Here is a 15722-nt window from a genome sequence, read left to right as displayed (position 1 = left end):
AAATGTTACAACAAAATTTAAAAGTTTGCACTAAGTCTAGTTGTTAATTAAACTGCAGCCTTCTATTAGATTCTAATAGAATGTTACCAACCTAATTCTATTACATTCTAAATGTCAGCATACTGTAATTCCTAATGAAACTAGGATTGGTTAAATTATGAGTAATCACACTGAAGCCAGTTTTGATAGAGACTACAAACTACCTCTTCGACCATGGTTAATTGATAAAGTTGAACACAACACATTTGTGGATGTGAAATGGATTGACAGGGAAAAACAGCATTTCAAGATTCCATGGACAAAAATGGGTCAACCATCATGGAAGGAACACTGGGAAATATTTCAAGTAAGTAACCTTCTTTTTATTTAGTTTTCTATTGTGTAAGTTCAAGTAAGTTACCTTTCTTTAGTTTTTTTATAAAAATTTTAAAGAATTTGTTTTGGGTGACAAAGCGTTCTGCACCATTACCAAAAGTACAGTTATTATAATAATAATTTTAGTCTGGGTTGATGTTTACTTTATGTGTAAAATCAACTATTTAAATATCATAAGAGAGCACTAAGATTGTCATCCCTATAAATTTAGTACAGTTCAAAGAAATTATGTACAAAACATCTTGTCAGTTTTGTGTTTTAAGAATCTTTGTTTGTAGGCTTGGGCCAAACATGGAGATAAGTTTGATGAAGCAAATCCTTATGACAGCAAATACAAAACAAATTTTCGATCTCTTATGAACAAATCAGAAGATTTTATGGAAGTTGTAAATAAATTTTTAACAAGCCAACAAACTGGAAATTACAGGTTTTATCGAGTACTGAAACCAGAGGAAGTTAAAGGTAAAACGTGCAGCTTATTTTTTTATGCTATATCAGCTAAAACGTTGATCTGTTTTGGATAGAAGTTTGCAACTGCTTTATTTTCTGAGTTTGCAATGCAGCATGACTTCCAATTTTAAACAGGAACATTTATACATATTTTCCAATCCTGTTAAGTATACAATGTCAATATCAACATAATATGTCAAGTTCAATTATTTACTTCAGTATTGGTGGTTGATGAATAGATTCAGATTAAACAGTCATGACTTCAAGTACAATTTGTTGCAATGTCATGACATTAATTACAAGTCCTTACAAAACTTTTGCTCACATCACTCCAACATTTCTTACCTTTAAACTTCTTTGGTCCAGGATTGTTTTTATCTGCAGCTGTAAACTGTTACCTGCCTAAATGGTTTGTTTGCAGAAAACAGAAAAAAGAGACACATTGCTCACAAGCAACAAAAAAAGAAAAAGTTAAAAAAATCGTCTGTGACTGAACAAGTACAAGGTAAAGTAAAGATGAAACAATAATATTATGGCTTGCTGATTTTACAAATTGATTTTTTATTTTTTTATTATTTTTTATTATTTTTTATTATTTTTTTTTAATTGTGATTGCAGATCAGCCATCTACCAGTTCGCAAGGATGCCAAGAAATACAGCAGGTATATACAAATAACAAAAATATCCATAGCATTATTGTTCTAAATGTATATATTGTGTATAGCTGTCAAAAAACAAGAAAAATATGCCTTTGATTTTATGAATATGGTTTGGTTTTGCCAGTAATTTTGTATTAATTGCTAAAACTTCTCAATATTCTTCCCAGGTAAACACAAACTGTCTGTAGCTGAAAATATATTTTCTTTTTTAGCATAAAACATCTTTGGTTGGCAATATTTGTGAATATGTTAATCCCCAAAAAATTCTTTTTCGATTTTTCTTCCGATTAATATTTTGTTAGAAAAAAACACACAGTCGGTTTCAACGTTTAACAAAATAACTCAGTAAAAAAATTTCATTGTAAAACAACCGGCGGTTTAACTTCCTATAACTCATGTTTACTGTACTTCATCTAAGTCATTCAATGACAACAGCGACTCTGATCTTTCCAGCACCCTTGATGGAGACATTCTTTCGAATGCCAGTTTGGCCAAGAGCGCTTTGATGATCAATTCAGCAAAGGGTGGGCAGCATGCTTTAGGGCGTTACTTTACATTTGTATGCCCAGCTTCTGACAGGCAAAAGCGAGTTGTATAACCATACATTTTTTTGAAAAGCTTTTTCAACCAACAAGGTGCCAATGTCAACGGAGGGCGAACGTTCAAGCGAACTACATGACAACCCTTCCCAATCCAAAAAGTTCCTAAATTTCTTGGTTCAGGAATATAGCATCACTAGTAAGTACAATTACACTTGTTGTTTCTGTACTTGATTTAGCCTACTTATAGTTGGTATGTTACCTTAAAATACCACAAAGAAAGCATCTAAATCCTAAATAGATGCCTTTGTAGCAAGACGTTTAAATTGTGTGCACATTCACCTAACACTGGCTGTTTACTTGTCTATCAGGAGTGCAAAACATTTTTTTGATGCGAGGACTTATAGGTTTTTTAAAACCAGTTCCGTTTAGGATTGCTATAATCGCACAAAATTTCGGTGCCACTTTGAAGTTTTTGGGTCATTTATCCACGAGGATTTGCTGTACCTAAGCTATTTGTTGCATTACAGGAGTTATCCGATAACATTTTTTCACATTCAGGGACAGAAATGTTTCTGTTTGATATTACAATCAAATACGACGGAGTGGAACAACTGTGGCCCGATAAAAATTACTGTGCAAGACTTGACTGCTCCGAGGGCTTACGCATCTTTCAAGGCGACGAACACTGGCAGAAAGTTGTTATTGCGCTCAACGATCTGAACGAATACTTCAGCTATCCAACTTACAGAATGCCAAGCTACAAAAGCAATGAAGAACTCACTTCTACGATTCTAAAACGCACAGACCAAGGATTCATCATTAAGTGTGATGAACAAGCAAACTTGTGGGTGACCAGGCTATCCCAGAGCGTATTGTTTTATTACGACCTGGAAAAATCGAACGAGCCTATAAGACTTGATCGCCAAAACCCAGTGCAGTTAATATGTTGGGTAAAATTAGCTAAAGATGTGTTACAGCGACACCATGAAGGCAAACGCCGTCCAAGTTGTGAGTTTAGACTCTATATTGGCTCGAAACCGCGTTCTCCAGAACAACAATGCCCTGTAATGGTGAACATCACTCCAGTTGCTGCCCAAAAATTAAGTGAAGCCGTTTTCAAATCGGATGACAATTCAATGCTTGTACTTAGTCTTCCGAATGAGTTCGACAAGCTTCTTCGCATTGATTAGCAACTGTATTAGCTGTGGTAAATCTGTTGCCGTGTAATGTTTTCCATCATGGTGTAGTTCATTTTATACAAAGCACGCCTTAGGTCGTTATTTTTTGCATTTTATGCAATTACTACTAACTGCAGCAAAATTTTATTGGACCCACTTTCGTTGGGTTAATTATAACACTTTTTACTATTTTACAAACTTGTTAGCCATAAGAGTTGAAAATTTCCAAGCTGTACGACCGTGTTTTTTCTAGAAACTATGTTTTAGATATAAAGTACATGACACGTGTGGCACAAACTAGTACCGATGTGATGTGAACGTGTACATAGTACAGTGTATTTGTTATTGTATTTTCTTGTCCTATTAATGTTCATGGTAAATTTGTTGTTCATGATAATGTTTGTTCTGTTACCCTACTATTTCAACAAAAACTGATACTTGATTTTCTTAATTTGCGTTTGCACGATAAGCAAAACGTTGTTTGTTAGTCCGAAAACACAGCATAGTGTATTTTATTGCTGGTGTCATAAGTACTAACGTGTATTTGAGTTTTTCATTAAAATTGCAAGAAAAATATATTTTGTTCGCATTGCCTCAGGCAGAAAGTAGGATTTTGTTTAGTAAAAAAATCTGCAACTTAAGTGAAAATGGAAAGAAGCATACACACAAACTAGGGATGTTTTAAATACAAACCTATCAACATTCCAACACTGATGATAGCATGAGCATTTGCCGAAACGTTTGAAAAATAAACCATGTCGCTTTTTACGTATATTTGGGCCGTTATTTTCACCATTAATATGTGTTTTTTTGTTTAGAATAGAAGTTACAGAAAAGTTTCATTTCACTAACCACGCGGTTCTGCTTAGTTTCTTTCGAACTAGCTTCGACAACCGAACTAATAGCGTTCGGAACGTACGTTGCTCCAAACGCTTCTGAACATGTTCGGCAAAACGCTTGTTTCGCCCTGGCAGTCAATACAAAAGTAATTGATCCTTTATAGACTCAGTTGCGAAATTTTATCGGAATGGTGCAACAAGTGCGCTCGAAAAATGGCGGGTGGAAGCGATATTAAGCTTTTGAGTATGGGGAATTCCCAGGTATGTGAGCAAGGTTGCGAAGCATGGTAAGTGAAATAGTTTGGCTCCTGCGCGACCTCAAACGGTTGTTCAATTATTTGTTTTATTTTTTAGTCTTCAGAAAAGGAAATCGGCGTTGCTATCCGAAACAAAAAAGTTTGAAAATGTCCCAGAAGCTCTGTAAAATTTTTTAAAATTAGCTATGTTAGCATTTAGCAAAATCTTTTTTTGAAAGGCGGTGCTGGTTTTGAAAATCTGGTATTAGCAAAAAATGAAAATTTTTAGTATTTTTTTAGTAACAATAATAACATTTTGTTAGCTGTCATAAATAAAAATTGTGACCACAGATTTACATCCCAACGTTTTTCTACATAAGCACAGAAAAAATGTACAAGCACTTTAACGTGTTATATAAAAACAATATGGCTTCCTGCACTTTGGACAGATTTACTGCTTTTTTTATAAAATAGTTTTAACGAGGTGTAGTAAGATAAAAAAAAAATCATCTTGCAAAGATTTTGGTGCATTTGAGTTTAAACGTTAAACTTATTTTCTTGCAAAGAATGTAGCCTACTGTCACAAGCTAGAGTCATTCGTAGCAAAGTCATTCGTGACTGACTGACCTTAAGATAATGTTTCCATAAGATAACGCAATTCAGTTTACAGCACAAATCCTTTTGGGTAAGTGGTCTGAGAGAACTTTCAGGGCTACTCTAAACTACACAATCTACGAATATGGCCTGTATCTACGAAAAGCAATCGCCTAACTAGGCCAAATATACGAATAGCAATGGCCTGACTTGACCTGTAAACAAGTCCAATGATCTACTGATTTATAGTTTTGAAAAATAACATTAAGTGACTTGAATAGTTTGCTTTTGCATGAAGCCTAGCGAAAGCATCACTGCGCATTTTTGAATAGATTTTGTGAATTACCAGGTTTGAACAATAGATGTAAAATATGCATGGGGTGCACCAGTGCGAAAAGGTATACAAGGGTGCTCACAAACTTTTAATGAACCATTAATATTTGGCTTTCAAGATATTAGAAAAAAGATGTAGGTTTCAACTTATGCATAACCCAGGTAAGCTTTTTGAATGGTTTATCCCCTTGTCTAGTTTGATAGCGGCTGTGTTACATTCGGGTGATGGTAGGATATCGAGTGTTGTTTTTTTCGCCGATGTTTCATAGAAAATTCGCGAATATATGCTTGGAGTTAATTGACAAGATGACATGAATAACGATTTTTCATACCGCTTTTTATCTCAGTTTACCTAAACAGGGTGCATGAATTCGTCACAGCAACTTTACCAAAAAAAGATCGAAAAGCACTGCAATAGATTACTGATTATAGTGTGCTAAGATCAAATATTTTGAAAAAGCTCGACTTATACACAGACATTTAAAACGTGTCACAAGCTTGGAATGGTTAAGTTTCCACCAACAATAAAGTTTGATTTTTTACATTGAATGATTTGTTACATGACAAAGCAAAGTGCAACTGCACGCTAATTAAAAAGAAACCTCCAAAGACTTGCGTCAAAAATCTGTCTAGGAAAGCAAACATGTCCAAGTTAACAGTAATTGCATCATTTTAAAATGGTTCTCAAATTACAATGGAAAAAGAAATTAAGAACACAAATGTACGTGAAAACTTACCATTAAAAGTTTCACCTTTTTATGCTTCATTTCACGTCTTTATGAGAAACACCTCGTCTGCTTGATGCTCTTGTTTCTCCTATGATGTTCACTCACTGTGACATAACAATGCATTTTATTGTCTTCATTCTTTTAGATAACAGGCAAGTAACAACTTTTTATTTCATCGAAGCATGCATGCTGCACGCTCTTGCTAGTTTATTATTACGATTTTAACTGTGAAAATTAGAAGAAACAAGTGTTGTGTGGTGTACTTGGATTGGAGGTAAGTTCGTGAATACTAGATATTGTGATTTTTTTCTGTCTGGCAATTGTGATTAACGTTGGTATAGTAGTTAGTGTAAGGCTAATTCTTGTTAGCAGGAACCTGTTTTAAAAACTTATTTTCTTCCTCAAGTTTGTACAGCTCTTCTGGCAAGTATTTTTATTCCTATAAACTTGATATTATGTCTGGCAGCAATAGCCTATTCCCTATATATTTGTTTTCTTTCTGGTATACAACAACTGTAATATACAGGTTCCTAGAATAGTTTATGTTCTAAGTATTTTGGCCCTAAAGCTGTAATATTTATTAACTTGTATGTATTTAGTTTACGATTTGAAATTTGATTTTCTGTAGGCCTAATGTCATCCGTTTTATGCGTCCACTAATTGGGAGAAAATATTTTGGCAGGTCGGGTCATAATAGCATGGCAATTATGATCGGCCGTGACAATGTCCTTGGACGGTAGTCTGTAACCAGGCTATTCATGAAAGACGAACGGTGATACGCGGTTGTCGTTTGGGTGCTAGTTCCCTAAGTTTCAACGTTAACTGGGCGTGAGGTTGTTATTTGTCCGGATAATAATTGGGTAAAAATAGTTTATTAGCATTGGTTGGGTGTCAAAAAGCGGTCACAGCTAACCGCGGGTTATAACGTGTTAAGCTTTAAGCTGTGCTGCCGGGCGACTGGCACCTGGGGGAAAGGGTTGGTCGACAACAGAACATGGGTTACGTAACTTGATTGGCTTTGTTTCGGAAATTAAAGGTGTTTCGGAAAGTTTAAAAGCTTAGTTCACAACTCGTGCCTAATTGCCGTAAATTGTGATAGCTGGTTGTATTCAAAGTTTCCTTTTGAAAGGACTTTCTTCAATGCATGCAGTGCTTTTTCGGAATGTTTATTGTTTTGACGGTTGTAATTAAATTCTTATTACCTGGTTCATGAGTAAATTAACACTATTATTTCATATAATTTCGTTGCATACATTTAGGCAAGGTTAATCTTTGAGAGTTTAGGAGCGCAAAATTTGCCTTGATGATTTTAGAAACATATTACATTATTAGTAATAAGCCATTTCAAACCGACTCTACACGTAGCTACGAAATGCACATTGAGTTATCACTTATTTCAAGAAACTTGACATACATTAATGCCAATGAGACCATACCGCAAATTGGCGCTTTTGCTGAAGTGACACGTTCCAAATATGGCTAATAGCGATCAAATAAAAGTCGCAGTTAAGAAGAACTAAAGATATACCAAGTCAGCCTAATATTGGTTAGGCCTAAACCGAATATTCACACGCAACAGAATACATTTTTTTTAAAATTATTTTACCCTGGTAGGCCTTAAGGTTGCAAAAGCCATGATTGTCAATCAATTGTGGGTAAAACGATGGGTAAAATAGCAGAAAAGACACGTTTTACGCTTCAAGTTTGTGTTTGTGAAAAATTCAGTTTCGAATGAATCGCAACAAATTATTATTCGGCCGAAACCGAATCTTTGTAAAAATCGCCGATTCGGCCGAATGAATTCGGCAAACCGAATATTCAAAACATCACCATTAAGAATCACTTTCAACATTGTGAAGACAAATTGAAACAGCTTTCAAACCTCATACAGTTTGGACAACGATAGATTACCGTTCATCTAAAAGATGACAGAGACAAATAACCTTTCAAATCTTTGTGCCTAATTTTCCTTTTCGTCGTGCAAATATTTGCAGACATTAACATGTTGAAATTTAGTGGCAAAAATCAATGGTTTCGCTTTCCGTAAATGACGATCCCAGTTTCTCTCTTTAATTTGCCCTGGCGAGTTGTTTTAGTGTTTCACAGCCACAATATTTGCTACTGATGACGGTCCTGGTTCGGCAAACAATGTACAGCCGATTCTCTCACACGCCTATATTTAAATCAGTTTTTTGTCTCCTGTTTACCAGTCTGGTGCGGTTATATTAGGGAAATTTATAAAAACATAAAAAAAACTTGGTGTCTTCTTGTGTTGAGACAAATCGCAGCAAAAAGTGTATTTTTTCATACTAAACAGGATCACTGGAGAAAAGCGCAACCTTCTTTCGATAAACCGCATTTGATTTGGCAAGTGTATGTCTGACAAGTTTAATACTGTGCGCAAAGGCCGACAAGACATTAAACTACATGTTAAGGCGTGGCTTGGGAGTTGTGGTGGTCGAAAAGTGTCAGTGGTAAACCTCAAACATCTAAACTTCCAAACGTTTTATTACTTCGATTTCTGTGCATGATAGACAATTTAAAGTACAAAACTGCACGAATATGTCAGGGTTGTAAGTGTTGTTGGGTCGAGTTGAAATATAAAAAAATGGCCAAAGTTTGTCCTGGTTTAAATCTCTACCACATTTGCTTAGCATTTTCCTTTTATTTGCGCGTACTTGCATGCACACACGGTGTGTATTGTTTTTTTTTAAATGCCTGCCAAACCTTACCCTATGGGCCAAACAGAAGTACAGTCCAGTTTGGGCTGTGATTTGTTTTGTGAAGAATCATGCTAAAATATAGGTCCCGCTTAAAACCCGGGTTTAACTGTTTTAAGTAGTCACTAACGGGTTGTAAAATGGGTCTCAATGCACTTCAATTTCAAAACCAACAAACAGTGGCGTCTTGGCACTTTTGAACAATTCCACGTTTGTTTTTGTTTGTTGTTTAATTTTATAATTTTATATGTATTTAAATTTTAACTGCTGCAACATTAAGTTAGGCTGAAATCTTGAATCGTTTATTATTTTAATTGCACAAACGAATGTACGACTTCATATTAGAACAACAAAAGCGTAACGCATTGAGTGCAAAGAAAGAAAATAATGAATTTTGCGAAATAAAGATCTCAAAAATCGGGCACACGTGTGAAAAGCGTGAGACACCACAATACAGACGCGATTTCGATTTGAAGATTATGAAAATGTGCGAATTTACATACAAACACGAACGGGGGATTTAGTGTGAATCGACCGAAGATCGGTGCTCACAAATAAGAAATCACGACTGGATAAAGCCCGACCGATTCTCAATTATTTGTACAGATACAAATACGGTCGCACGCGCCACACTGTGTGCATAAACGACACGACGCATAATGCGCCTTACATAGGATACCATCGGCAGTTACCGCCAACTTTGACATGTGCAACTTGACTCATTAAAACACTGTAATCAAAACTCGCAAAGGGGCATTTTGGCCAATTTTTGTTTGTTATTTTCTCGTCACTTTATTGAGAAAAGTTACTCGCGTATCACGTTAAACCATTTGATGGAAAGTATTACTGTTACACAAGTTGTTTAGTTGAACTGCAAACGCGCTGAAGTTTATATTTTAACACATTATTTTAGGCTTGTCGTGAACAAGGCAAAATATAACAAAGAACGGCAAAATATTGCACATGGGCCACACGGGTCTACTTACAACACGTAGAATAAACAAAGTAAACGGAAATCATAAAAGGAAAATAAACTAAAGTAGTGAAAGTGTCAAACGCACTCAGCAGATATGGTGTATGTGACAGATCTGGTTTATACATAGCAAAGATAGTTTAAGTTGCGAACAGTGTCTTAGCAAAACGCACGTTACCTACAGGACGTAAGGCACACAAAAGATTAATCACACGTATCAAACAAACAAAAAACCAAACGATTTTGGACAAAGCAAGATATATACGTGCGATCACATGCAAATAAATAGATAAAAAACAAATCCTTGCAATTTTGGACGATCGAACTTGATGTAATTTTTGTTAACAGCACAACACTGCCTTGTTAGACTGTTTGCCCACCGTAAAGGTCCACATGAACCTGGGAGCATGTACAGCCGCGTGCAATTTCCTTCCTAACCAGAACATAATCGGTTCCGTTTCTTATGGCGACCTGTATGTGGGCTTTGATAGCCACGCTTACGTAATTATCACCGCTTTCCTGTGGAATTCCCGCGTTGTAGCTGACACAGTACATGCAAACGCAACATGCTTCGTTAATGCGTCGCGGGTAACGATTGGGGTCGACGTTTTGCCTGCATGTTCAAAAAGAATATTGTTGTTTTGATAATATAAAGGTTTTGTAGTGTTGCTTCCACGAAATTTGTATTTCCTGATAATTTAAATTACACAATTGTGTATTGTTCTTTAAATGTTTAATTATATTGGCGCAGAAACTTACACATATTTCCATGGAGAAGTGCTGAGCATGTTAGTGCTTGGGCGAGGTAGGTTTAATTGATTGATTTCGCTGATATATGGACATTCCATGGTGTCTTTTATGCACTCAGATGACTGTTGAGCAAGAAGCTCTGTTATATTTATGCTTCTAATTATATGGTATTTTTTACTCAAAAATATGGAACGTTTAGCAGCTAAATGATGGCAAAATTATACGTTTTTACATCGTCGTACCGGTGCAGCCGTTTGTGGCGTTGTTGTTGGCCATTCGATGGCGTCGTCAAGAGTCCAGCTGTCGCGTACTTGCTGCTTAATACTGTAAAATAAGGTTGCAAGTTTGAAACTGTTAACAGGGGAAGCAATTCTTGAAGTGTTTAAATTTAAACTATAAATGGACATCCAAAAATTATCTTTGGATGTTTTTTTTTCGAATTATCGATGTTTCATTGCCCAGAACTTGGCTACTGACACAGACAGAACAGGTGTTTAACAGTGGTGCTGTAAAACGTGACAAATTACGACCTGCATTCGACGCTGGAAATTCTGAAACAGCAAATTAACCTTTAATAATTGCACGCCTGCGTTGGACTCTCAAACAAACGAATATTTAGTTCTCAGAAAAAAAGTTGCCTTTTTGACCTACTTTCCAAGCTTCAACGCTACAGTTCTTATGATTTTTCAAATTTGTTGGAAGTGCCCGAAGAAAAAAATGGCCGACCCGAAACGCTTGATGAACTGGAGCCGTTTTTACCAGCAACGATTTAGCAGTGTTATTTTTCTTGGGACTTTTTTCAAATGTTTACGAAACTTATTTTAGGTCACTGCAATACCATAGCATTGTTTTTCTAATCCTTTTTTGCGTCAAATAGTTAGGCCATTTTAGAAGCGCAAATCGGCAAAATTGGTTTACTCTCCAATGTAACTGCAATGAAAACCCTTACTTTCGCCCTTTAAACTACAAATTTCGCATTTAACGATTTTCTGACGCACATGTACATAAGGTGGTTTGTAAGCCCACAAATTTACACGCAAGTCAAGCGGTTTTCTAAAAAATGACACCAGATGGAAGTTTTTGAGAGGCCCACAGTTCTAACCGACACTTGGCACGAAATAAAACTGTTCGCGTGTCGATTTATGAGTCACTGTTGCATTTCCATGCGGTAAAATCCCACTGAATGGTGAATAATAATATCAGACTGAACTTATTCAGTTTAATCGATTTTAGTGTATAGTATTTTTGAGCCTTTTAGCTTCAACATGCGGCTTCACTTTGGGAAATCTAAACAAAAATGGCGGTTTTTGTTACACTTAAATATTTTTACTACTGTTTCAGTTGTGTACTGCAGGTGAATTTGCATGACTACAAAAACACATGTCGAAAAGTCCCAACGTTAAATCGTGAAACCAGCGACGTAAAATTTCCGCGAAATTTATAGATCATCTTTGCATAACTTATACACAAGTGACGAACTAAAACTAAACTTGAACTGAAACGATTGCGTTTTAGCATAAGCACTGGTTTCCCTTGTCTAAAATTTTCAGCGCTGACGTATTTGGAAAGTCCCAATTCCAGATGACGAACTATTTTTGTATAGTTTAGGTCCTTTAAAAGGTGGGAAGTCACACCGAATATAGACACACTACTGGAATTAATTTGTTGCTTCAGCACTATGGAATAAGGACTATGAAAAGGACTATGGAATATTAAGACGAATAGCTGGTCCTATGAAAAAGGACAAAGCTGTAAGTAAATTCAACAAGTTGATTGTGTTTAATTAAGGAAGGCAGATGGAATTAAATATTAATTGTCACACAATTTATTAGCAATGATATCTTTTGTTGGTGTATGCTTTGCGTTGTTTTAACTGTTTTTTATTCTGTTATATTTAGTTAAACTTCTACACATCTGGTTTATAACCTATTAAGCTCCTAAAATGTAACATTTTCAATCAGCCTAATTCGCTTGTTAAGTATTCCTAATGTTTTATATCGTAATTTTAACTGTAGGATATTTTTCGCACAAAGTAATTTGTAACGAGAAACTTTAACGATTAGGATCAAAAAACAAAATGGCCGCCGACCTCACCAGTTTGTGCCAGAAAATTTAGTGGTTTATGTCAATCTGTTCAACCAAAACTAGTCTTATGTGCAGTGCATAAACTAATGAAACAATTTTTATTGCAGTATAATTAAACCTGACACTCGCCCCATTTTTATAATCGAGTCAATTACTGCAAACAGCATGCCGAAATAGTAAATAGTCATTCGTTTATTTTTCTAAATTTTCCGCCTCTCTGAGTTTAGTATGGTATCGCCCTGACTAAATTAATTTTAATAAAGAATTCATTTTAAGTTGAATAGACAATATACAGACAAAAGATAAACATAATTTTTCATAGTGTTTCAGACTCTTGCTATTGACATGTTTCATACATTAGGCAGGCCGTGTTTCTGCTGGAAATAATTTTTTCCATGTTTTGTAGTTACTAAAATTGCCATTGGTTTGTTTCCCACATGTGTAATTCAAAAACACATGACCTGGATTTTTACACTATTCTTCGGCTTCATTTTGTCCAAAATGGATTTTACATTGACCCTTTTTTTACATCATAAACAACCATCTTCATTGTTCTTAACTATACAGTCCCTTTAAATAAATTGTTAGCAGTAAGGGCTGAAAAAACATGACCAGAATTTACGACAATTGAACACGTTGCTAACCTTTCTGGAAAATCGTTCGGTACAGATGGTGCAGTGTGGTGGCTTCTGTGAGGGTTCCGGTAGATGGATGTAGATCCGACCAACTGGGTCAATGCGACCAGACACAAAGGCACAAAACGAAATATGGTTGTCTGAAAACAAAGTTGTTCTTCATTAGTTCGTTAATAATACATTTCCTAACCACAACAAGAAGATTTCGGAAAACTTTACCTAAACCACTGATTTTAAGTTAGCGAAACCGTCTGTAAACATTTAACTGGCATATATTGCCATTCTAAAGTACACTTTCAAGGCGTCTTTTGCTCATGCTTGACTGTTCATCAGCGACGAACAAACAAGCTTCCAAAGGTCTAATGACCGAGGTTCTTAGGACGAAATTCTTATATACTGTCCTTACGTGCGATGACGTAAATTTAACTTTTAGCTTTAAGGAGGCAGAGCGAATTGCCTGTCCAACCATTCTCATTACACGCTTGTTAAAATATGCAAATTCCACTATCAACCGTGTTGTTGTCAGTGGGGGAATTTGCAATTATTGTTTTCCGTATCATTTCATTTGCAGCAATGATGTTTGATTAGAGAGACTGTAAAATGCTTTATATGACTTGTTTTACGCGACAAAATTCTAAAGCATTTTTACAAAAAAAAACGTATGTAACATTATACTTCAATCTTTGCGAAACGTTTTAGAAAACGTATTACGCAAATATTTAAATTTATTGTTTTCTATTGAAGTTGTAACTATGCCAAATAGCCAGTTCATTTCTTAAAGCATCCAATAGTTTTGTAGAACATGCGAATTGCTTGGCCACTTTGCACAGACCGCTAAACTGTACATGCCCACTTTGTAGTGCGAGTGGGAAATCGCCTTAACTTCACGCAATTCTTGACAAAATATTACCTTGCAAGTTGACATGTTGTTGCTTCTCTTCGGCAAAGATACTGATTGATCAAAGTAAAATTGTCTTTGTTAACCCTTGTACACTGTTTCTATGTTGGGGCTCGTTGCGACTTATGCCCTCCACTTTCGCACGCGCCTCTTTATATACCCTCGATCGGTTGCTCGGCTACCTGCCTTCATCGAAACTAACATGTTGCCGCCGTTAATCGGTCGAACCACGTGACCACCTAATTGTCCGTTTCCTCCCTTGGTTCAGAGCCCCACAATGGCTCTGCTACGCTCGTGGAATCCATGCCATTCTTTGGCCTGTCACTCTCCAAATACCCCGCGGCAATTTTCAGTGCTTTTTTTCCACGGCGCCTTCGGACTTAGCCGAATTTTAAATACAAGGGAGCAGTTTTTTATCTCTTCTCTCTTCCAACGCGGTAATTTGTCGAAGTAAAACAAACCATTATGTATTTTGTCACTGCCACAGTCCCCCGAAGCGTGCAATGTTGTCACAAGGTTAAGATGACGCCATAGAGTTTTTTGTCGGTCTATTTGACCATTAGTTGCGATTTTGAATGCCGATATTTTTGCTATACTATTTTAATCTGTCTATTTGAACATAGTACAACATCAGTTCATTTTGAATGGTGGTTACGTTTAATAGGTTGAAAAAAAATGCATAATACTATACGTCGGAGCAGAAGTCCATTAAATTGTTTCACTTAAAAGATGATATTTACATAGTCAATTTTACGAACGATTTAAGGTGCTTTTATGCAAAAACGCGCCTCTATCCGCATAAGAACCTCTCGTCTAAATCGATAAACCCAACAGTTTCGATTGTCTACAAAGGGTGTGCTTCCTCCGTCTTAACTACTCAATAATTTGACAATCGCCATCCGGCAGATTGATTTTAATGATTAAATTTTTTATCAATGGCTGCTGCGTCGATTGCACTGTGGGTGTAACAATTGCCAATTTCGCGTGAATATTCCATGTTAATGCAAACGACCAGCCAGGAACAAACTACTGTGTCAAACCTCGTGTCATTACATCAATGTTGACATGCAAATTACATGGGATCCCTGGATTGCTTGGTTTCCGCGCGTTTGAAATTTAAATTTTTCGACTTAATATCTTATTCACGAGATCGCAACGTGAAGAGCAAGTTTTTGTATTTTACGCAAATATGACAATTTCGTCCCTAAAGTGCCCATAAACGGAATTTCGTTCCTGCATTTCAAGCAAGTAAAGATTTACATAATTCCTAAATTTGCTACAAGTTGGCGTGCAAGGTATTTCCAACCTCTCATAAGCAACCGTATTTTGTTGCCCCGAAAAACCCTACAATCACTTTTTCTGTGAATTTGTTCATCGGGGGCTGAACGACCCCTATCTACGGCACATTTATGCAGCATTTATGTTTCTTGAACGTCATTTACTCAAGAGCGGTTGCAGGCAGAAATTGCATGAGTAATGGTCCCTTAATTTTGCTACTAATCACACGCGTATATTACATCAGGTATAAATTTACCCCATTCAGTGCACGCCCTATGCATGACGACTCAGAGGCATTGTTCACGTGGGTGTTTAGTCACAACACAATTTTTTGTTGATTTTTGTTATTCTTGTTTGGCAAGCAACGTAGAGTGTACTGAAAATAAAGTTCAAAGCGTCATAAAAGCTTTTTTCAGTGCTTCATGTCAGTACGGAACGATATATCTTAA

At 36.1% G+C, this 15722-nt stretch overlaps 2 protein-coding genes across 2 annotated transcripts; one reads left to right on the top strand and one right to left on the bottom strand.

Moving 5' to 3' along the window:
• The first annotated feature begins 122 nt into the window (after window positions 1–122).
• LOC145230374 (interferon regulatory factor 6-like) lies at window positions 123–3780 on the top strand. The gene is made up of 7 exons (XM_080095799.1): window positions 123–346; window positions 654–837; window positions 1247–1330; window positions 1444–1487; window positions 1903–2008; window positions 2103–2222; window positions 2585–3780. The coding sequence occupies exons 1-7, from the start codon at window positions 158–160 to the stop codon at window positions 3214–3216; spliced, it is 1359 nt and encodes a 452-aa protein (XP_079951925.1). The 5' UTR covers window positions 123–157; the 3' UTR covers window positions 3217–3780.
• A 5194-nt stretch (window positions 3781–8974) lies between these two features.
• Window positions 8975–14262, bottom strand: LOC145234735 (uncharacterized). Its single transcript, XM_080099463.1, has 5 exons — window positions 14008–14262; window positions 13107–13237; window positions 10620–10701; window positions 10387–10499; window positions 8975–10240 (listed from the first exon to the last, which is right to left on the bottom strand). The coding sequence occupies exons 1-5, from the start codon at window positions 14020–14022 to the stop codon at window positions 9991–9993; spliced, it is 591 nt and encodes a 196-aa protein (XP_079955589.1). The 5' UTR covers window positions 14023–14262; the 3' UTR covers window positions 8975–9990.
• Window positions 14263–15722: the final 1460 nt, after the last annotated feature.

The sequence above is a fragment of the Phallusia mammillata genome, chromosome 1 (genome assembly GCF_965637545.1).
Source record: "Phallusia mammillata chromosome 1, kaPhaMamm4.hap1.1, whole genome shotgun sequence".
Classification (NCBI taxonomy): Eukaryota; Metazoa; Chordata; class Ascidiacea; order Phlebobranchia; family Ascidiidae; genus Phallusia; species Phallusia mammillata.
The sequence above is the reverse complement of the archived record's forward strand: the minus strand, read 5'-3'. Positions and strand labels throughout refer to the sequence as shown.

What these genes read in the sequence shown, in the direction of transcription:
- LOC145230374 (XM_080095799.1), top strand. Translation starts at nt 158, where the DNA reads ATGAGTAATCACACTGAAGCCAGTTTTGATAGAGACTACAAACTACCT. An exon ending in GATGCCAAGAAATACAGCAG is followed by an intron (nt 1,488 to 1,902) that starts GTATATACAAAT and finishes ACTTCATCTAAG; the next exon opens with TCATTCAATGACAACAGCGA. An exon ending in TCAGGAATATAGCATCACTA is followed by an intron (nt 2,223 to 2,584) that starts GTAAGTACAATT and finishes TTTCACATTCAG; the next exon opens with GGACAGAAATGTTTCTGTTT.
- LOC145234735 (XM_080099463.1), bottom strand. An exon ending in CCGAACGATTTTCCAGAAAG is followed by an intron (nt 10,702 to 13,106) that starts GTTAGCAACGTG and finishes CTTATTTTACAG; the next exon opens with TATTAAGCAGCAAGTACGCG. An exon ending in ACTTCTCCATGGAAATATGT is followed by an intron (nt 10,241 to 10,386) that starts GTAAGTTTCTGC and finishes TTGAACATGCAG; the next exon opens with GCAAAACGTCGACCCCAATC.